The sequence below is a fragment of the Thamnophis sirtalis genome, unplaced genomic scaffold, assembly GCF_051295495.1.
Source record: "Thamnophis sirtalis isolate CommonGarterSnake01/CBP01778 unplaced genomic scaffold, rThaSir2_p1.2 scaffold_3, whole genome shotgun sequence".
Lineage (NCBI taxonomy): Eukaryota > Metazoa > Chordata > Lepidosauria > Squamata > Natricidae > Thamnophis > Thamnophis sirtalis.
The window spans coordinates 109896885-109918541 of record NW_028261383.1 but is presented as its reverse complement, the minus strand read 5'-3'; the positions used below and the strand labels follow the sequence as shown (position 1 = coordinate 109918541).

The following is a 21657-nucleotide window of genomic DNA, read 5'->3' as shown; positions in this document are numbered from 1 at the left end:
AAAACAGCATAAAAACAATAAATGTCAATAATGATAATAATTTCAAACTTGTAATGGCTTGTCTTCCAGATTTTACTGTGCAATTTCTGGAAGCTAGCTAATAACAAAGTAAATTTTATTTTGAGCTACAAAAATCTTGCCCGCAATCAGATTGCAACCTTGCTTTAACCGTTTCAAATAAGTGAAAGCTAAGGCCAGAAATTAGACAGCAATTTCACTTTCAATTGGATGTAAAAGAACTCGCCAGGTTCCTTTTTATCTGCGCATTAAAGCAACCTACTTTGAACTGGGTGGCAAGTTTGTGCATGTGGTTTTTTACGCATATTTTCCACGGCTTTTAGTACATGCCTATCACACGTTACCTCATTTTGCAAAGATTTCTGGGCTTGGAGAATAAAGTCAAGTCTGCCTTGCATACTAAACCAGTAGTATTGTGTTACACTGACTTAAATGCTTTGAGGCAAAGAACAAGAAGAAATTCAGTTCATGGGGAGGCGGGGTCAGGATGTTTTCATGGTTTTGGTTTTCTGTCCCCTGCAGCGCTAATATTTCCGGGATAGGAAAATGTACAAAGAGCGGCCCCTGGCTGTTTCTTTGGGGAGGGTTCTAAAACAGTCCAGTTCAGAAAGTTTATAAGCCCCCAAAGAAGCCAGCAAAGGTTTCGCGGAGACGGGAAAACTGGGTCGGGCTTGCCCTCCCCCCCCCCCCATAGCGCACGCCGTCCGCACGTCCGCAGTGAGGCGCTCCCTCAACCCCGCCTCCCGCGGAAGAAAGGACCAATCCGCGGCTCGCCTGGAGGAAAGGGGTGGGCTTTGGGCGACAGCCGCCGTCACAGTCTAGCTGAACGCGGGCGGCGGCGGCGGCGCCTACGAACCAAGGCAGGAGGGATGGTCGGGTGGGAGAAAGGGCTCCGCATCCATTTTGAGCCGGGGAGCTGCTGGCTCGAGGAGGTGAGGAAGGATTCGCAAGGCGTTCCCCCCTCCATCACCACCCTTGTCCTCTCCGCTGGCTTTTCCGTGGTAAACAAACTAGGCGCGCCTCCTCTGCGCCGCCTCGCCCTTCTTCCGGCTCGGCTTTGGCGACGTTTGCCTTGCGCCCTAAAGGGGTCCTCGGGGCTGCAGATCTTGAGTTGCCTCACAGATCTCCTTCGGCGCTCCCAGAGGGTTTTCTTCCCGTGCCTGTGTTTATATGACAGTTTTCCCTTCCCCTGCTCTGAATGTGCTAGATCGGGACGCCCATAATCCCCAGCCAGCATTAGTTGCCGGGGGGGGGGAGAGTTTACAGCTTGGGGGTTTAAATCCAGCTTCAGGGTTGGAGGAACACTTGTAAACACTCGGGGGGGGGAGCGAGCGAGCTGCGGAGGGACTTTCCTTGTTCCCGTTAGTACTGCGTGGGAGGAGAGTTGTTAAATTAAGCCATTCGCACACGTGATGGTTTAAATCTACTGCTCGCTGTTGAATGAAAAATAGCCTATCCAGAGAGGCGAACAGTTAAACTGCAAATGTTGCATAAAACTAAATATTCACAGTTCCATTATCATGGGCCTAGTAAACAATCTTTCAGCGGTAATGTGCTTTTAATGAAATTCCTAAGTGGTTTTTTCCCCTCTAATGGTTGCTCTGGAGTCAGACTTGGAGGCTTTTTCTCTTGACTGAGGTGGGATAATTCATTTGCATCCATCCTCCTATAAGAATGCCTTACTTTTAGCCTAGCATGAAGTAAACATTCCTACTTCTTAAGGTGACACAAAGTAAAGAAAAATGCTGATTTTATTATTTGTCAAGTATTTGGGCTGGTTCTACTTCAAGGACAGACCTTGTGTTTGTTTAAACTAGTTTGCGTGCTTGATAGGGATATGAAATCCCATTAACCCTTTGCTGATCAGCTACATTTTCAGAGCATTTATGTCCTTGTTCCTACGTTTACATGGAACCCCAGACAAATGTACGGATCAACAAAGGCAAGACAGAACTTGCTGTCAGATCTAGCAATCTAAAAAAGACAAGTCACGAAAGGGGAAAAAAAGAGAAGAGTAAAGAAAAATACCTCAGTAACAACGTTGTATAATTCCAATAACCATTCTTTATAAGCAATTGGAATTACAATTACTGTACATCAGCTATAATACCAGAAACCTGCTAAAAGTCATTGATTTGAATGGAAATACTTTCTGGAATAATTATAAGGAAGGTAAAACTTCAGTAGGACTTTTGGTAACTGTTTTTCCTTTCTGTCTAAAGAATCTTGATAGAAAAACTACTGGTTGATAGGTAAAGAAAAGTAACCAGCCTTGGAAAGATTTTGTCTTGACAGTTTAAAGTAGAATAAAAAGAATACATTTTTTTCAATTAACCTTTTTGCAGATATCAATTTCAATCATATTCAATGAAAAGTTAGAGTCATCCAAGGTATATTATCTTTCTGTATGTGTGTTAGCACTTAAACTGATCTGACTGATATTAATTTGATCCTGTTCTGTTATGACTCCATCAAATCTGTGACTACAAACGAGTGAAAAACGTACATAGTATGTTATCTTTGATATTTGAACTTTATTTACCAAACAAATTATTATTGTAGCTGCTATTCTGTGGCTTATGTTCAATGGGATGTGTAAAAATAAAGGAAAGAGATATGCAGGAGGAGCTTGCAAAAGTTCTGGGAAAAACACTGATAATTTTATATGACTACGGACCATATTTTCTTTTTCGTTTTTTAGGAAGATGTGGATATCCCAAATAGACGTGTCCTAATTACTGGTGCCACTGGACTCCTTGGCAGAGCTGTTTATAAAGAATTTAAAGCAAATCATTGGCACACTCTTGGCTGTGGCTACAGTAGAGCTCGACCTTTGTTTGAACAAGTTAATCTTTTAGATTCTGCTGCTATTCACAGTGTAATCCAAGATTTTCTGGTGAGAATTTGGGAAAGGAAATGTTTCTCATATTGTTCAGAATTGCTAAATAATTTAACTGGTTTTCCAAAATATTAGCATATACTATTCGTTATATATTCTGCTTTTAAACAACTGGGACTTTATTTTTTTTAAATGCTTTAATTAGAAAAAAAATGGTACTGCAGAAAATACCGTATTTTTCAGAGTATAAGACGCACCGGAGTAAAAGATGCACCAAAGTATTGAAGAGGCAATTTTTTTAAAAAAGTAGGTAGGTAGACACAGGGATAGAGAGGGAGAGAAATAGAGAGAAATATAGTAGGTAGAGAGAAAGAGGGAGAGAGTAGTTAGGTAGGTAGGTAGATAAAGGGATAGAGAGTGAGAGAAAAATAGAGAGAAATACAGTAGGTAGGTAGGGTGAGAGAGAGAGTGTAGGTAGGTAGATAAGTTGGTAGAGGGACAGAGTGAGAGAAATAGAGAAATACAGTAGATAGATAGGGAGAGAGAGAGTAGGTAGGTTGGTAGGTAGAGGGAGAGAGAGAAATAGAGAAATACAGTAGGTAGGTAGGGAGAGAGAGTAGGTAGGTAGATTAGAGAGAGAGAGAAATACAATAGGTAGGTAGGGAGAGAGAGAGTAGGTAGGTAGGTGTTTTCAGGTGTATTTATCCATGTGCTGGAGAAGGAAATCGCTGACAATCTGCAGCATCTTAAGACTTTGTTTCTGCTGGCCCAGCACTTGATCAATGTAATTCTCATCAATCAGTTAAAGAGCTTTCCAAAAGGGAAAAAAAAGTTTTTGCACTCTAAAAACCTCCCAAAATGGCCCATTTTTCGCAAAAATGAGCTCTTAAAAAAATAATGAATAGCTTTGGGGGAGCAAAAATGAGCAAAAAAGGCCCATTTTTCATGAAAACAGGCCCATTTTTTGTCAAAAAAATTGCATTCATAGCCTTATGAAGGCTTATAGAGTGCTGCTGGTGGCTAGGGGGCAAAAATGGCTTGTTGTTTGCTCATTTCTGCTCCCCAGCCCCCAGGAGCTCCCTGAAAGCCTCCATAAGGCTATGCACTGCCATTTTGGTGAAGGGGGCAGGGCTTCGGGAGGCAAAAAAATGGTGTATTCGATGTATAAGACGCACCAAGATTTTCAGCCTCTTTTTTGAGGAAAAAAGGTGCATCTTATACTCTGAAAAATACGGTAAATTTAATAAATTATTGAATTTATTAAAAGTGGGGTCATACTTCTAGAATTCTTTACTTCATGTTGTCTGTTGAATTTCTTTGTAACGGAATAGGGTAATAAGCAAACTGCTAAACAGCAAAATAATTTTGAATGGATAAATATTGTATACATTCTGGGGGATCACAGGTAAATTAGTCTTTCAGCAATATAACATGAAGTTTTTGATAGATAAAGGGTAGTTAAATGAAAGTTCAGTGGTCCTCTTTGAATGAACTTATTCATATGTGTATATTCCAGCCTCATGTGATAATACATTGTGCAGCTGAGAGAAGGCCAGATATTGTAGACAGTCAACCAGATGCTGCTGCTCAGCTCAATGTGACTGCTTCAGGAATTATAGCAAAAGAAGCAGGTAAAAATTATTGATTTTTTTTAAAAAAACGAGGTTAAATTATTATTTTCTATATTCTAAGTGTAGGTAGTTCGACCAGTGTTGAAGAATTTCTGTCAGTTAATGTTTCATAACATGCTTTGTTAAAAGAGGAATGTGGGATCTACTGATTGCTATAAAGCCAGATGGAATAGTCCCTTAGTTACACATTTAATTATGATAAATGTTTTTCAAATTTAGCTCAAGTGGAAGCATTTCTGATCTACATTAGTACAGACTATGTATTTGATGGAACAAACCCTCCATACAAGGAGAATGATGTACCAAATCCTCTAAATCTCTACGGCAGAACCAAACTAGAAGGGGAAAGAGCAGTTTTAAAAAACAATGAAGGTAAGTTAATTTCTGGGTACACATTTCCCCATATTGTTTTATAATAAAAACAACAATAGTTACATTGGTAGATTGGTAGAGGGTGAATGGGAAGGAGAGCCAGTGTCTTGGACTCATTGATACCAAGAATGTTGTTTTATTTTCATTTACCAAGATTAATTCTCCATAAAGTGTGAAATTCCATATTTTTGGAATGTTAATTCAATATCATAATTTAACTACTACATCCCCCCCTCCAGGTTTGCGTACTCAGATTTGATGGAGTCAAAACAGAACAGGGCCAAATCAATATGAGTCAGATTAACTTAAGTGTTAACACACATACAGAAATAATCTGATATCCACCCTTTTCTAAAATACTCTTTGAAAATTTCAGTAGATAAGATTTATTTTTAATTAATTAATGTCTTAAGTCATCTAAGTTTCGCTTCTTGGATGAGAATGTCTTCAAAGAAGAAACAAAGTCCAGTTGCCTCTTGAGCAACCATGACTAGGATGACTGAGAATCTCCATAGACTTAACTATGCATTTTGGGATGCATCGAATGGTGTTGGAGTATGAACAGATTTCCAGGGGGAAAAAATTGCAGACTACAAGAACCATTTGCACTTTGGTTTGAGGTACAGACAACACAATCACTCATCCCAAATAGCCTGTGCCTGTCTTCAACAGTGAAGGGACACAGGCAGAAAACTTCCTGCAGCCAAGAAGGGTCCATTCCCATTTGCACTACTCATGTGACTCTGAGAACAGGGATAAACCTCCAGGTTTATCAGTGACCCTCTGAAAGAATGCAAATGACCAGGTGTCTGCAAGGAATATAAATCCTTCCATTCCCAGCATCCATTCAGAGCTGAAGAAGATTTTTGGATGAGAAGCGAATTGTTTTCAAAATAAAAACAAGAAAATCCAGTTGCCTCTTGAAAAAGCACCTTTGGAACAAACATGACCTGGATGACTGAGAATCTCCATAGACTTTTGGTTGGGTTGGATTGTACATAAGAATCAGCTTGCTATGTTCGTAATGGAAAAACATAAGAAATGGAAGAATGCTACATAAACAAGTGTATTATGGCTGTGAGAATTAAAGGAAATATACTCTGAATAGGTTGTGCATTACATAGATAATAAAAATAGAAAGAGGAAAGAAAGGGTGAAATGAAATAAGCAGCTACAAAGACTTTGTATTTTGAATTTTTAAATGATAGTTCTTGTATGTATTTCAGAGCTTGTTGAATGTGCAAGCTCATATTGGTAGTTTCCAAAGTATTATTACCTTAAGTATACTGCACTATGAGATTTTATTGTCAAAATTATCACGGGAAACAAAACTGTCTAGAATTCATTTCGACAGTTGGAATTATTCTAGGAAATATTGCCAGAAACAGTTTTGAAGCAGTTTCCAGACTTTTTTTTTTAAATTTGGCTTCTTCCAGTTAAATCTGTTCCTTTTCCATGTTTTTTTTCTATTGATGTGAAGTTTACAGCATGCTGGGCAATTGCATGGATATGTATTTTGATTTCTGAAACATTTATGGCTTTTATTTCTTTTTTCTTAGGTTCTGCCATCCTTAGAATCCCTATTTTATATGGAGAAGTGGAAAAGCTGGAAGAAAGTGCTGTGACCACTATGTTTGATAAGGTGCAGTTCAGTAACAAATCAGCCAATATGGACCATTGGCAGCAAAGGTTTCCAACATATGTCAAGGATGTAGCCATTGTTTGCCGACAGCTAGCTGAGAGGAGAATGGTGGTAAGAACTTTCTTATATGTATTATATCAGGTTTGAAGCACTGCTTCACATGTTTGATGTCTACAAATAATTTTTTTATGTATTTGAGGTTTTAAAAATAAATGCAAACTTCCTAAAAGCAATAATAATGTGTATCTGATTACAGTGCAACATGAACAATATAATAAAGTTCTGATCAAAACATGTGGAATACTTACATAAGAACACGTGGTTAAAATTTACAATACAATGTATGATACTGTTGTTCTTAAGATTGAGATAATAAGTAAATAGGAATTCTAAGGTGGCAGAATAATGGTATTGTTGGAAGATGAGAAATAAATATAGAGATTTTTTATGCTTATCTGAAAAAAAAAACCAGCTAGATGATTCAAAATTTTAAACAAAAATTGCTTCTGTCAACTCTTCCTTCCCATATATGTCTATACAAGGCTAAACTTAATATTCAGAGAGTTCACTGAGTTTTTTTTTAATGTTGCATTTTATTAATGCATCATGGAGTGCTAGAGATTATTTGTAACAAAAACAGTTGTAAAACAGCCGCAACTATTCTGGAGAAGACATTGAGGTTTTTTTTTCCTAGTAACACTATTGTGTACAAAGTATCATGTAGCCTGAGTTAAATACATGTATAGTAAGTATTACATTATATAGCATAGCAATATGTTTTAATAATGCAAAAAACAGTGCATTGAATTAAATGCTGCTTCTGATATTATTTAGTGGCCTCCCACAAAGCTTGTAATTTATATTCCCCTTCCTGAAAATGAATTCAAATTATATGTGTTTGTTGTTTTTCCAAGGATCCATCCATTAAGGGAACATTTCACTGGTCTGGTAATGAACAGATGACTAAGTTTGAAATGGCAAGTGCTATGGCTGACGCTTTCAATCTTCCTAGTAGCCACTTAAGACCAGTAAGTAATTAATCAGAATGAGCTAAGTTGTAGTTGGTAAACATTTGATATTTGTTTTATATACTGTTATGAAATGTTATAATCCAATTATTTGATCTTTCTTTGGCTCTTTGAGAAGCAATGTTTGCTTTTGTCCCTGCAATTTTAAGTGATAACCTTATAACAATGTAACTCAGAAATTTCCGCTGCAATTAAGATGGTATTTGGAAAGGATGAAAAATTGCTTTCTGATTATAGTCTCTCATAGCTCAGTGAATTGTCCTTTTACATGCCTTTTATGTAAATACTCACCTAAGTGAAAGGAATTCTAGGCACCTATGGATCTGGAAAATTAGAAAAGAAATACTTTAAAGCAGGGGTCCCCGACCTTTTGGACCTCAGGGATCACTAAATTCATAATTTTAAATCCCACGGATCACTAATACGAACTGCCTAATAGTTGGATGGGCGTGGCTATGTGGTCATGTGATGATGGGCGTGGCCGATGTCACATCGAAGGGGTGCCTTGCCGGTGTTTACTTGCCCCTCCCCTGCCAGCCCCAATTGGAAGCAGTTGTTGGACCTAAGCAGCCACCATAAGAAAGAGTTAGCAAAATAGCTGGCTCAGTTCAAATTGGGTCTGACTGAGAAGTAGGCTCAGCAGAAGCACATCACTGAGGACTACAAACATAGGCTTTCCAAGCAGAGGGAAGACCTGCGGGAGGGCAATGCCAGGTACTGGTGCCTGGTGGCTAAATGGGCTGAGATGGTCATCCAGTTCCAGGCCATGATTCAGTCCCACTGGAACAAGGCCCTCCACTCTTTATCACCAGTGACACTTCCTTCCAGCCTTCACCCAAAGCCTCAGAGCATCAGGAGGTTGAAGCAGAGCCGAAGTTGGAATTTCTGCCCCCCTCCGACCCACACAAAAAGACCCTGAAGGGGGAGATTCTCTGGAAAACACTTATGTCACTTTTTTATAAGTGCAGTTATAACTTCGAATGGTCCTCAAATAAGTGGTTGCAAGTTGAGCACAGCTTGTAGCAACTTTTGCTCTATTTACAGTCGAAGGCTACCTTTAGAAGCTTCTTTTCAGAAGACACAAATGACTTTAATGTCTGCGTGTATCTTTGATTCCGTGACTAAAACTTGGATAGACATTTTGGCAGATAATCTTTGGTTCTGTTGTGCAATTTTTGCAGATTTCAGGATTCCTTGTGATATTATTACAATATTACAGCATGAGAGAGAAAAATGGTTTTGAGATGGGAGACAGAGGATCCTTAGAAACAACTGCATTTCAGTATTTTTTTTATTCTGAACAATAAGTACATTGGTCTTTTAAATTAAAGATTACAGATAGCCCGGTGCTGGGTGCTCCTCGTCCTAAGAATGCTCAGCTTGACTGTTCCCGTCTTCTGATGTTGGGCATTGGTCATCATACTCCGTTTCAAGTTGGGATCAAAGAATCACTTTGGCCTTTCCTCACTGACAAGAGATGGAGACAGACAGTATTCCACTAGCTTGTAAATATTTTAGTGTAAGTATGGTATATGACGCACTTTTTTAAAAAAGGGAGAAAGAATAGTTTTGTATTCAGCATTCTGTGTTTCAAGTTGAATCAGGTAAAATATGGTCTTGCACTAGTGAAATTGTAAGAAGTGTTGATAAAAAAATTTAACCTTGTTTGAAGCTGTTAATATATGTTTAGCTTATCATAAAAATCTAGTGATCTACAATTATTGCAGTCATCAATAACATGGAAGGAGAATGTTTCCTCACATGCAATTTTTGTGTTTCAAACTGTTGGATAGAATCTCTCTTGGCATTTATTTTCTTGATTACTATAAATAAACATTGTAATGCAGAACTTCAATGTTTCCAAATGCAATTTGAAACTAGAGTGAAAAAGCACTGGACCTGCTTTAGATATGATTAGAAAAAATCTAATAAAAAAACTTTATTTTTGTTTGGAATGATTGTGTACTTACACTTCACATGTTTCCACATTGTACTGCATCTTGAAACTCCAGCATTGCATTAAACAGTTCACATCCCTTTCTCAACAATATCATTGTAAATGCACTGCATAACTGATGTTATTTACTATGTCGTAAAAGTACATTTCCTTACACTTCAGTCAATAATAATTGAAGGCGATAAAATCCTGAAAATTATTCAAAGAAAATATTAATTCATTAAATTTGAAATAATTACAGAATTATTTAAAGAGAGCTGTTGCAGAACAGCTATTTTCAGGCAGTGACATACATCATTAAGTAGTACATTATAACATAAAAGGCAAAACCTAAAGAATGCAAGTACTTAATAGAATTTGGAATCCATATCTACTTTAAGTTTACTTTTTAAATGCAAATGTATTTTTATCTTAGTAATGAGTATTATTTATAAGGATTCTGCTAAAACAACATAACGTACATTGTGGCAGCACTTTTTTCCTACTACTTCCTGATCTCCCAAGGTAATGCACCCAATAAAAAAACAATTAGCTTGTTCCTATGACTTTTCGTTCAAAATATGATAGAGTAGCAATCTAATTAATAAAATAATTTGAGGTCTTCTGGCTGTCATTGCTTCACAACAGAAAACATTGCTTTTATTTGAAATCTTGCTAATGCTTTGCTTAATTGAAAATATAAAATTAAATAACTATCATTAATATAATAAGAAGGACATCCCTCCATCCTGGTCCTCCTTGACCTCTCAGCGGCTTTCGATACCATCGACCATGGTATCCTTCTGCGAAGACTGCGGGAGGTGGGAGTGGGAGGCACCGTGTTACGGTGGTTCTCCTCCTACCTCTCGGACAGGTCGCAGTCGGTGTTAGTGGGAGGGCAGAGATCGTCCCCAAGGCCCCTGAAATATGGGGTGCCGCAGGGTTCGGTCTTATCCCCCCTACTATTTAACATTTACATGAAACCGCTGGGAGAGATCATCCGTAGGCACGGGATTAGATACCATCAATACGCGGACGATACTCAATTGTATCTGTCCGCCCCGTGCCAAATCAATGAAGCGGTTGACGTAATGGACCGGGGGCTTGAAGCCGTCATGGACTGGATGAGGATTAACAAGCTTGTGCTCAACCCAGAAAAGACCGAGTGGCTGTTGTGTTTTCCTCCCAAAAATTTGGCCACTAATCCAACACTCAGGCTGGGGGGTCAAATTTTACACCCCTCAGAGAGGGTTCGCAACTTGGGAGTCCTCCTGGATCCACAGCTGTCATTCGACCATCATATAGCGGCTGTGACCAGGGGGGCATTCGCCCAGGTACGCCTGGTGCGCCAGTTGCGACCCTACCTGAACCGGGAGGCCCTCACAACAGTCACTCGGGCCCTCGTGATTTCTAGGCTGGAATACTGCAACGTGCTCTACATGGGGCTGCCCTTGAGGAGCATCCGGCGACTTCAGCTAGTGCAGAACGCAGCCGCGCGAGTGATCGCGGGTGCACCCCGATTCACCCGCATTACACCTATCCTCCGCGAGCTGCGCTGGCTACCTGTCGATCTCCGGATGCGCTTCAAGGTGCTACTGATCACCCATAAAGCCCTACATGGCAGTGGATCTGGATACTTGAGAGACCGCCTTCTGCCAATTACCTCCCTACGACCTATAAGATCCTATAGGTTAGGCCTCCTCCGCATTCCATCGGCCAGCCAGTGTCGGCTGGCAACCACAAGGAGGAGGGCCTTCTCAGCAGCGGCCCCGACCCTTTGGAACGAGCTCCCCGTAGAGATTCGCACCCTCTCCACCGTCCAGGCCTTCCGCACAGCCTTGAAGAACTGGCTCGCCCGTCAGGCCTGGGGATAAGGACCATTACCCCGCCCGAATGTTGTATGCATGTTGCTTATTATTTTATTATGTGTTGTCGTCTTAGTGTTGTATTCCCCCCTCCCTGGTTTTCTGTGAGCCGCCCTGAGTCCCCTCAGGGAAAAGGGCGGCCTACAAATAAAATCAAATGAAATGAATGAAATAATAGGTAATGGTAAAGGTTTCCTCTATCCAGTTGTGTCTGACTCTGGGCGGGTAGTGCTTATCTCCATTACATAGCCAAAGGAACCAGTGTCATCTGAAGACATTTCCACAGTCCTGTGATCAGCATGACAGCACAGCGCAGAGTGTGCGGCGAAACATGGAACACTGTTACTAAGTGTTGCCTATTTATCTACTCTCATTTTCATGCTTTCAAACTGCTAGGTGGTAGGAGCTGGTGCAAGAAAAGGGAGCTTAACCTTTGCCTGGCATTCAGGTCTCAAACCTAGGCTGTTAGCTTTCCAGCTGATGTTCAGCTTAACCACTGACCCATAGCGCCCCCATCACTAACGTGTTATATTTCTTGAAAAATCTCTTATAGAAATTAGAAGCATATTTCTTTAACTTGGAAGGAATTACAAGCATATATATTAGAATTTAATTTAACAGATATTTGGGTGTTTTAAAATACAGAATGTAGAGAATACACTTTTTTACGTGTACTTCAAAATTGTTTCAAATTATTTTTTTTAAAAAAACCAAGGTTCTTCTACTTTATCAAATTATAGACTCTTCAGTAAGTCCACTGCAATGTCAAACCAAGCTCCAGGGACTGAAAGCATGAAATTTAACTCTTATAAACCAATAAATCCTACATGGTATTTGAATATGTTCTTGTAAGAGTTCTCTTTTTATAGAACATATTTAAGAAGGACTTTTTAAAAAAAATTAAAAGCTTTGTTCATTTACAAGAACGCAACAGACTACGTCAAGCACTTAGATTAACAAAGCATTTACTGGAGCTAATACACAGAACAATTTAAATATTTGAACTGTATTAACAAAAAATATTAGGAATCATAAGAGAAAACTAGAAATTACTAGCTTATCACTTGAAACAATAAAACAGAGAAAGTTTTATTTCTGCAGTTCAGGCTCACGATGGACAGTTATTTACCAAAACAAAATCTATTTTATGGTATTTGTATTAACTTAACGAGCTCCCTGTTGAGATCTGGACCCTTACTACCCTCCTGGCCTTCCGCAAAGCCACCAAGTCCTGGCTGTTCCAGCAGGCTGGGGGGAGCTGAGAAGCATCTACCTCCACGGAAATTGTGAATGTTGGTTTTGTTTTTAATATATTGTCTTTGTCTCGTTCCCCCCTTTCCCTTGTCTTTTGTGAGCTGCCCGGAGTCCTCCGGGAGTGGGCGGCATACAAGACTAATTAATTAATTAATTAATTAATTAATTAATTAATTAGGGATTCTAGTAGCTGCACAACAAGTTATCAATTTCCTGAGAAGTGCTGAAGAGATTTCTTGGGATGATAAAATTAAATAAATACAGCTGTTCACATTGCAAGAAATCTGAAGCTGGGGAAAGACTTTGAATCAGACTTCCAAATGAATACAGACTTATTGGCACCTACAGAGTTAGAGATCTATAATCATTTAATCTTTTTATTTTCTGTTTATCATTTTATGCTCCCACAAGATGTACACACTAGTTCAATACTTTTGCTTGATGTGAATGTTAAAATAACCTTCCTATCCAGGAGACTTCATAAAGTTATATGTATAATTTGACCATGTGGATCTGGATTTATTAAAATAAATAGACAAGAACCTGACAATATTAATCTGGTAATTAATATGGATATTGTAGCTGATGAAATTAGTTCTAATTTTTTTCATATGAAAGGAAAGCCTTTGAAATGGTACAAACGAAATTAAATGCTACAATGCTTCGTATCTATTTTTTGTTCATTGGATTACTGTTTATCCAATAGCTAGAGTTATTAAGAATAGAATTGTTTTTCAGACTTTCAAATTATATTGTGGCATCTGTAAGGATGCACTTTGTTTTTTAATTTTCAATTTCTTTCGTGAACTATTGGCTTCTTGGGATAACTATTTTCAAAAGACTGAGGATATTTGACAATGAATCTAAATTGTTCTTACATGCTGATGATATTCTTGGTAACTATGCAATGTCATTACTAAAATCTTATTGAAGTCTTATAGCAATATGGTTAATACTCTGGTTATACCTGGAACAAGGCTAATTTGCCTTTGACAGTTTGTCTATGAAAGTATGTATTAGATTAGGATTTACCATTTGTACAGATTGCATAAAATATTTGGGTTTATGATTTTTTTAAAACAATTATGTCACAATATGTTAAATTCAATATTTGTATAAATGTAATTTAAGTAAATATAATTTGATAGTTAAAAGTCTCATTAAATCTTGGGGCAAAGTTAATGTTATCAAAATAAAGATTACACTGAGATTTATATATATATTAAAGAGATAGCAATAGCAGTAGACTTATATACCGCTTCATAGGCCTTTCAGGCCTCTCTAAGCGGTTTACAGAGAGTCAGCATATTGCCCCCAACAATCTGGGTCCTCATTTTACCCACCTCGGAAGGATGGAAGGCTGAGTCAACCCTGAGCCGGTGAGATTTGAACCGCTGAACTGCTGATCTAGCAGTAGCCTGCAGTGCTGCATTTAACCACTGCGCCACCTTGGCTCATGTAAAGAGATGTAAATGATAACTCGTACTATAAACTGATAATGAGAAAAAAAATGTGGTGGGCAAAGCCCCTCAAATATCCTTGATCAAACTGCATTTACTTATGATAATGATGCTTTAACGTATCATATTTTCCACTATATGATCTGGTTTTGTTTTAACATTTTTGGAGGGAAGAATGAGATTTGAATCCCCTTCTTTTGGAGAGCATGATGGCACAATGATTAGAGTGCAGTACTGCTTACTCCAGGAGTTCAATTCTGAGTGGCTCACTCAGCCTTCCTTCCTTTCGAAGTCAGTAAAATGAGGACCCAGATTGTTGGGGGGCAATATGCTAACTCTGTAGTTGCTTACAGAGGGAAGTTAAGAACTGTGAAGTAGTATATAAGTCTTAAGTGCTATTGATATGTACTGTATGTAACAGTCCTGAAACATTAGCAGATGCAGGTCCCAGGTATATTAAACAGGGATGTTCATTTTGAAGTTGGAAGCTGCTATGGACATTTGGCTGTTCATAGGTTAGTAAATATATTTTTCATACAGAATAAAATGAAAAGAAATTATGCTGGGGAATAAGCCACAGCTGAAAGTAGTGGGGAAATTGTTTTAGCAGAAAACTTGAATTAACCAAGTTAACTACACTTCAGATAAATCAATTCATAATGATTGCTTTGAAAATGTAGAGGTTGAGTATTGAATATGATTTATCTTTAATACTCCCTACATATATGTAGAAACATAATCAAACAGTAGGCCTCAAATGTGCTAGCTAGCAACCTCCGAGGTACCTATTTAAATCCCTGTTTATATTAAATAGAGATGGACATTGACATTAGTAGTATAAGAAATTTGAAGGTTCATTAACTTTTATGATTGTCCAGTTGTACTTTGGTTTCAATTGACTATATACAGTATATCAACACTCTTGTTATGAGCAATCCTGTTGTATAATTTTTTTCTTAAACTTGGAGTAAACAGCAGTAAGCATCCTCTTAAAGAATTTTTTTATGATTTTGTTTTAGAAACTGGAATTTAGGATGCTTATAATGTGATTGATTTTCTAGGGAAGAATTTCCCTAAGAGTTGCCTAAATTACTGGAAAATAGCTAAATGGTTTTTGGTTGTTGGCTAAAATCACAGAGTTGTTTATTTTAAAAAACAGAAGAGTCGTTAATTGAGGAAGCTGAAGACTATTCTGTGAAAATGAACCAGGAAACAGTTACTCAAGTGTGTGTAGAAAAATATGGCTAACCAGTTTTTTCTTTAGAATAAGCAGTTGTCCTATAAAAATATAGGATGCAGTCCTAGTAAATAGACAGAATGGAATAGTTTGTTTATTCCAATTATAGTGTGATCTCAGTAATCTGAGTGACAATCCTTGCATAGCCCATTTACATGTGAGTAGGAAGTGGAGGGAGGGAGCAAAGTTTATGGAAAAATGGTCCCTTTTCATAACCCAGAAATATCATTAGCAGGGATAGAAGCCTAACTGCTTTATTTTGATGTGGCAGTGTTTTGTCTTATAAAAACAAAATGTACATACGATAAGTGTATGTATATAAATATTCACCTAACAAAACATTTCTCACTTTCATAAGTGTATTTTATGCAATTCGAGCACATTATTGAAAATTAAGCCTTATAATTTTTTAACATAATCATCAAAGAAAAAGTGGAAAGGTTTTGTCCAATTATCATAACTACCTTTCTTCCCTGCTTTTTATATACAGTTTGTTTCACTGATACCTTAAATTGTGATCTATTAAAAGTTTCTTTAAGTAACAAAACAGGTGTCCTTAGGAAGCTGAATTTTGAAGTTCTGGTCCTATTATTATTATTATTTTGCTCCACACTCATATGGAGGGGTCTTTCCCCCATTCTAGGATGCATCCCTTTTTAATAGCAGTTGGGAAACATTTATAACATTAAAATAAATGATGTTAAAGCATCTCTATTAATAATTTGAGAAGATGTGTGAACAAAGAAAAGGCATGGTGCCTAAGTGATAAATGCAGTAATTCATATAAATATCTAAAGCTGCAAAAAGACAGTGGGAAGTCATCGAGGAAAAATGAAGATGGATGGTGCTGAATTTGCTAAAATCCCAAATGGTAGCCTATTATTCATTAGACTGACTGAAGGAGGTCACATGTTGCAAGCAAGAATAAGCGAGATGTCAAAAGACTTGATATTATGGTGGAATCAACAGACAATTATAACTATTATAGGCTGATGTGAAATGCCATGTTCATCTAATGTTAACTGATCAGACTGCAGCTTCTTTAAAATACTTGAACTGAATGTGGTTTGTTAAAGGTAATAATTATCCAAAGGGTTAGAATCCGGAGCAAACCACATCATTCATTGTAATGTGAAAGAGATTGTTTACATATATAGCTCAGTGGATTTCTAGGCAACAACTGTTTTAAATCCTCCTTTATTATCTTTTCTAATAACTCAAGATGGTAAACATACCTAATACTCTTTTGAGGGGAGTTAGGCTGAGAGAGAGTGACTAGTCCAATGTCATCCAGGTGGTTTTTATGCTTAAGGTGTGGACTAGAACTCATAGTCTCCCACTTTTTAGATTGGTAACTTTATTACACCAAACAGCCTATTAAAGTTTTGCACAGTTTGGCTGGAATTTATTCATTTGACTGAAGGAGGTGACATTCAGCAAGCAAGATTAAGTGAGATGAGATGGCTCCATTGTTTGTGATATCTGACACTCTCCAAGCCTTTTAATAGTAATTTTAATTTTTGTATTGATTTTTTTTCTTTTAAAAAAGTATTTTTATATTTTGACAGTACACTGCCCAGAGTCACATTTTGGCAATGGCCTTATAAATATGGTACATAAATAAAATAAATATTCAATAGGAATCTCCTTTTGCAAGGCTGGAAAGGAGATGCAAAAAAGTTATTTTTCAAAAGTAAATTGCATGTCTTTCAAAAAGCATGGATTTTATTAGCAATTTGGATGAAGAATTGGAGATGGAGATGACAAAATCTGAAGAGGTATAACTAAAACACCAGAAGACATAAATAATTTCTTTAAATAAAAAAAACTGTTGAAATGTTACCGAAATGTTCTGAAAATAACAATGAAATTAACAATGCAAAGTGCATGCAGAGTGATTTATTTAGGAAACAAATGCACATAGGATGGAAATAGTATTTGTGAAAAAGTGTAGCAGTACAAGTAGCTTCCAAGTATGCACACACACCACAGACACAATTTTAGGTTGCATAAATGGAATTAAATTTTCTAAACAAGAATTAATACTTATGTTTTCTCCCCTGCACTGATCAAGCCACCTTTAGTATTGTGTACCATTCTGAGCATCACATTTAAGGAAAATTGAGACAACTTGGATTAGGTTAAGAGAAGATCAGTAAAGATAATCAGGACTAGGAAATATGTCCAACAAAAAGAAATTAAAGCGATTTATCCTGGAAAAGTGTGGAGAGATTTATCCTGGAAAAGTGCGAAGAACCTAGAAGAGTATTTCATGGGAAGAAAGTAAAATTCTGTTATTTTTCTCAATCAATTAGATAAGTTTAGTTGATTTAAGTGACAGGAATGTAAATTCAAGCTGAATTTTAGGGGGAAGTCCTAAGAACAATATCTATTTAATATGGGAACCAGTTATTCAGAATATTGGAAGGCTCTTCTTTATTGGATGAGTTCACTCTTCTGGCTATGAATCAGATCACAAAAGAGTTTGCATTATTTTGTTTTACTGATAATGGGTCGCCTTTTCTGAGTAAAAAGCTATATAGTTGTGACTGGTGATGCTTTTCTTAAGACTGTGAGATCAAGCCTCACCTTAGCCATGAAAGCCAGCTGGGTGACTGGGCCAATCATTTTCTCTCCGCCTGATCCTTCTCACAGTATTGTGGGGACAATAGAAGGAAGATAGTATATTGGATAGTTCACCAACTTAAATAATTTATAAAAAATAATAAAGGTGGGATACAAATAAATCAAATAGGACTTGGTGACCTAAATAATCCCTCTTAACTTTAAAAGTTTTCTTGACTTTGATTTCTATTTAAAGATGAAAAGAATGACTACCTTCAGATAAATTATCTAACCTGAATCTGACAGGAGGTAAAACACAGGTCTATACACTTTCTAAAACATTGATTTTAATCGGAATTGAATCCAAGGTCCCATTTCAAATGATATAATTGCTCTAGGTGCATTGTACTAGTTTAGTGTGCTGGGCATTATCAATTACTTTCTTCTCCCGAAGTATCATACGATTATACTATTTCTAATAATGTAATATTTTTAATAATATTACAGATAGTCCTTGACTTACAATCACAACTGAGCCCAACATTTCTGTTGCTGAGCAAGATAGTTGTTAAGTGACTTTTGTCCGTTTTACAAACTTTCTTGCCACAGTTGTTAAATAAATCACTGCAGTTGTCAGTGACAGTTGTTAAGTAAATCTGGCTTCCCCATTGACTTTTCTTCTTAGAAGGGCACAAACTGATCACACAACCCTGGGACACTGCAGCTGTCATAAATACATGCCAGTTGCCAAGCATCTGAATGTTGATCACCTGATGTGGATGTGCTACAACTGTCATTCGTGTGAAAACAATCATAAGTCATTTTTTGCCAGCACCTTTATAACTTTGATCAGTCACTAAACAAAAAGTTGTAAATCTAGACTACCTGTACTATTACTATTCCAATAGTAATACTAAGATATTGTTCTAATAGTATAATAATCTAATTGAAGTTTTGTTTTCTACTGTTTCCTTTGTTATAGTAACTAAATAGTTAATTAGCAACATAAGCTATGAACTGCTGGAGGAAATAATTTAGATTTGTTCACCTTTTGAAATGGAACTATGTATGAACAACTATTCTAAAAATGAAGAGGCCAACCAATTAGAACCAGGTCATTAAGAAAGCCACATTTGGTTTTTAATTGTAAATTTGTTTTTAAAACAAACTATAATGTTTGTATTTATTATTGAGCATTTTTTATTTTATTAGTTTCTTCAGCAACAGTTTACAAGATTATTAAAATTACAGTTCTCATATGTACATCCCGTCCCTGCATTGAAGTTTTGTTTGCTTTCTTTCTTTTAAAAGTCCCTTTTAAGTAAATTAAGAGTAAAACGTCTTTGAAAACAAAACAAAAAAGTAAACAGTTGTGAAAATAGCAAAAAGGAAAATGTTATTGATATTTTAAAAATCCCCTGGAGGGTGCGTCTGCTTTCATTATTTTATCCTTTGGCTCTGTAATGTATGCTGAAAGTGGAATGCTAATTCAAGTTTAAAAATAAGTAAAGATTGTACAGATTAAATCGCAAAGGCATTATCATTCCAGGACGAAATTCCTTGTCTCAAGCACCAGGGGTCAGCCTTGCCCTAAGAAAAGGACTCCTCTTTTAAAGGATGACTTGTAGTGATTTGTTAGATTTCACTGTGCATGTGTGCATTATTTTTGCAAACAGACAGAACCTAATTATAAGTGTATACGTGTACTTTTATGTGTGGGATTCAGATCAACAGAAGAGGCAAAAGTGGTGATTCGTCTTCATATGTCAGTCCAATTGACACACGTTAATAATTTGAACAGGTAGTTCAGTTCTGCTCTGATAGAGCAATTACAGAACAGAAGTTACAAGGCAAGAAATGTCACTATGATATTATGCATACCAAAGTGAATGGAAGAAAAGCTGGACACTATTTAACAATCCCTGTCATTCATCTATGTAATTCAACTGACAGCAAGAAACATGGGAGGATTGGAAATGATCTATTTATTTCTAATTTTAAAACATTATTCTGCTGTGTGTGGAGTTCAGCAGGTGAGTTTCAAAAAGCAGAAATAGGCAGCCTTTATCACACCAGCCTCCAAAGCAGTTTATTAAAGGGCAGACCCACAATGCAACTTTGTATTCTATTTTTCTCAACCCACTTGTCCATTGCTGCCCGCTCTGAAATTGGGGTCAAGATAGATGTGTCATTAAACATATCTTTGCATACTACATATGGGTTCACTTCATCTTTTTTTTTAAAAAAAATGGCATGTATAAGGCATCCCAATCACATGGTGACATCGCTTTTCTTCCACTTAAATTTCTCAATAAAAACTGCCATTTGCATACTCTTCTATTTAATGAAAACATGCTGTTTGCAGCTTGGGAAGCAACATGTCGGGAATTATTTAAAATGTTATCTTTCATGAAATCAGATTTTAGACTTACATACAGAGGTAGATAATTATGTTTTTAAATCATATTTAAAATCATTGTGTTTTGTAAATAAAAAAAACATGTTTTTTGAGCACTGATAAAATTACCTAGGTGGATAATAAAATATCTACAAACAATCATGCTCAGGGAACATCAAGGCCTCCACAGTTCAACCCTAAGTTACATGTATATCCTTCTATTGGCATTTTAAAGCCTAATTCAATACAGTGAAACAACAATTAATAACTTAGGATCACAAGTGAATATGATTGGCGGTAGATATGGGGAAAACAAAAGAAGCTATTTCTTTGGGTTTAGACTGTTAATATTTGGAATTATTAGTTGCCTCCATGCCTATTAAATAATTCTAGCATTTAAAAAGGATTCATCAGTTGTTGTAAATCAAGATTACTAACTGAATTGTAACCATCTGGTGGTAAAATGGAATAAGGTCATTTATGCATTAATGATTTGTAAAATCATCTACGTTCATCCAGCCAGTATTGTGTGAAAATAATGCAGACAAGCTTTATAACCCTTCAACGATGACTGTGAAGATGCTATGAAGATGCTATCAATCACTGGAACAGAAATAATGTCTGCAAAGAAAAATGCTGTAAAAAGATTATCATCATTAGCATTCTCATTTCGATGTCAGCTAAATGATACTGAGCCCACTATAAAAGCCAAAATTGGGCCCCTACCATGGTGCCCTGTTAAATGTTTTGGACTTTATCTATGATAAAGGAGCCCTGGTGATGCAGTAGTTAAAATTTAGTATTGCAGGCTAACTCTGCCTATAACCTGGAGTTTGATTTACTCAGCCTTCCGTCCTTCCGAGGTCAGTAAAATGAGGACCAGATTGTTGGTGGCAATATTCTGACATTGTAAACCACCAAGAGAGTGCTCTAAAGCACTATTAGGTGGTATATAAGTTTAAGTGTTATAGCTATTGCTATAATGCTCAGTAAGCATGGCTTTGTATGGGAAATACAGTATATAGCTGAAAGTCAACACACATCTGCAAGCATCCAGTCAATAGAAAACTCATCTATTTTTAATTATATTAATTAAATATTACCAAATTAATATAAATCTCAAAGAAGGAGCTAAAGTATTCAGTCACAAGTTCCAATCAGAATGATTTGTTAAATGAGAAAGGGTGGGGGAAGAGGGGGAAAACAGAAAAGAAAGTACTAAATATACAAGTATATATTCAAGAGCGAGATATAAAGGGGGGAAAATATAGTTAGCATAGATTAGCAAAGGTAAAGGAATAAATGAAGCTAAACTATATTTGGGTTTGCGGAAATACCATCCCAAGAAAACATAAACTGAGATCTGAAAGAGACACCTATAACAACAGAAAAGGAAAAGGAGAGAGGAGGAG

The 21657-nt window shown here is 36.9% G+C and overlaps 1 protein-coding gene across 2 annotated transcripts; it reads left to right on the top strand.

Annotated features, from left to right (window-relative positions):
- Nucleotides 1–816: 816 nt before the first annotated feature.
- Nucleotides 817–9485, top strand: MAT2B (methionine adenosyltransferase 2 non-catalytic beta subunit). 2 transcript variants are annotated; one of them, XM_014061295.2, is made up of 7 exons: nt 817–950; nt 2720–2914; nt 4374–4488; nt 4708–4860; nt 6420–6613; nt 7417–7530; nt 8862–9485. In XM_014061295.2, the coding sequence occupies exons 1-7, from the start codon at nt 888–890 to the stop codon at nt 9030–9032; spliced, it is 1005 nt and encodes a 334-aa protein (XP_013916770.2). In that variant the 5' UTR covers nt 817–887; the 3' UTR covers nt 9033–9485. The 2 variants fall into 2 exon arrangements, with proteins under 2 accessions (XP_013916770.2, XP_087565801.1); XM_087709675.1 differs by having other exon boundaries at nt 842–1019.
- The last annotated feature ends 12172 nt before the right edge of the window (nt 9486–21657 follow it).

Bases quoted from the DNA above. Each gene is read 5' to 3' on its own strand.
- MAT2B (XM_087709675.1), top strand. From the start codon at position 888: ATGGTCGGGTGGGAGAAAGGGCTCCGCATCCATTTTGAGCCGGGGAGC. The intron at 1,020-2,719 runs GTAAACAAACTA...TTCGTTTTTTAG, and splicing joins TCTCCGCTGGCTTTTCCGTG to GAAGATGTGGATATCCCAAA. The intron at 2,915-4,373 runs GTGAGAATTTGG...TGTATATTCCAG, and splicing joins GTGTAATCCAAGATTTTCTG to CCTCATGTGATAATACATTG.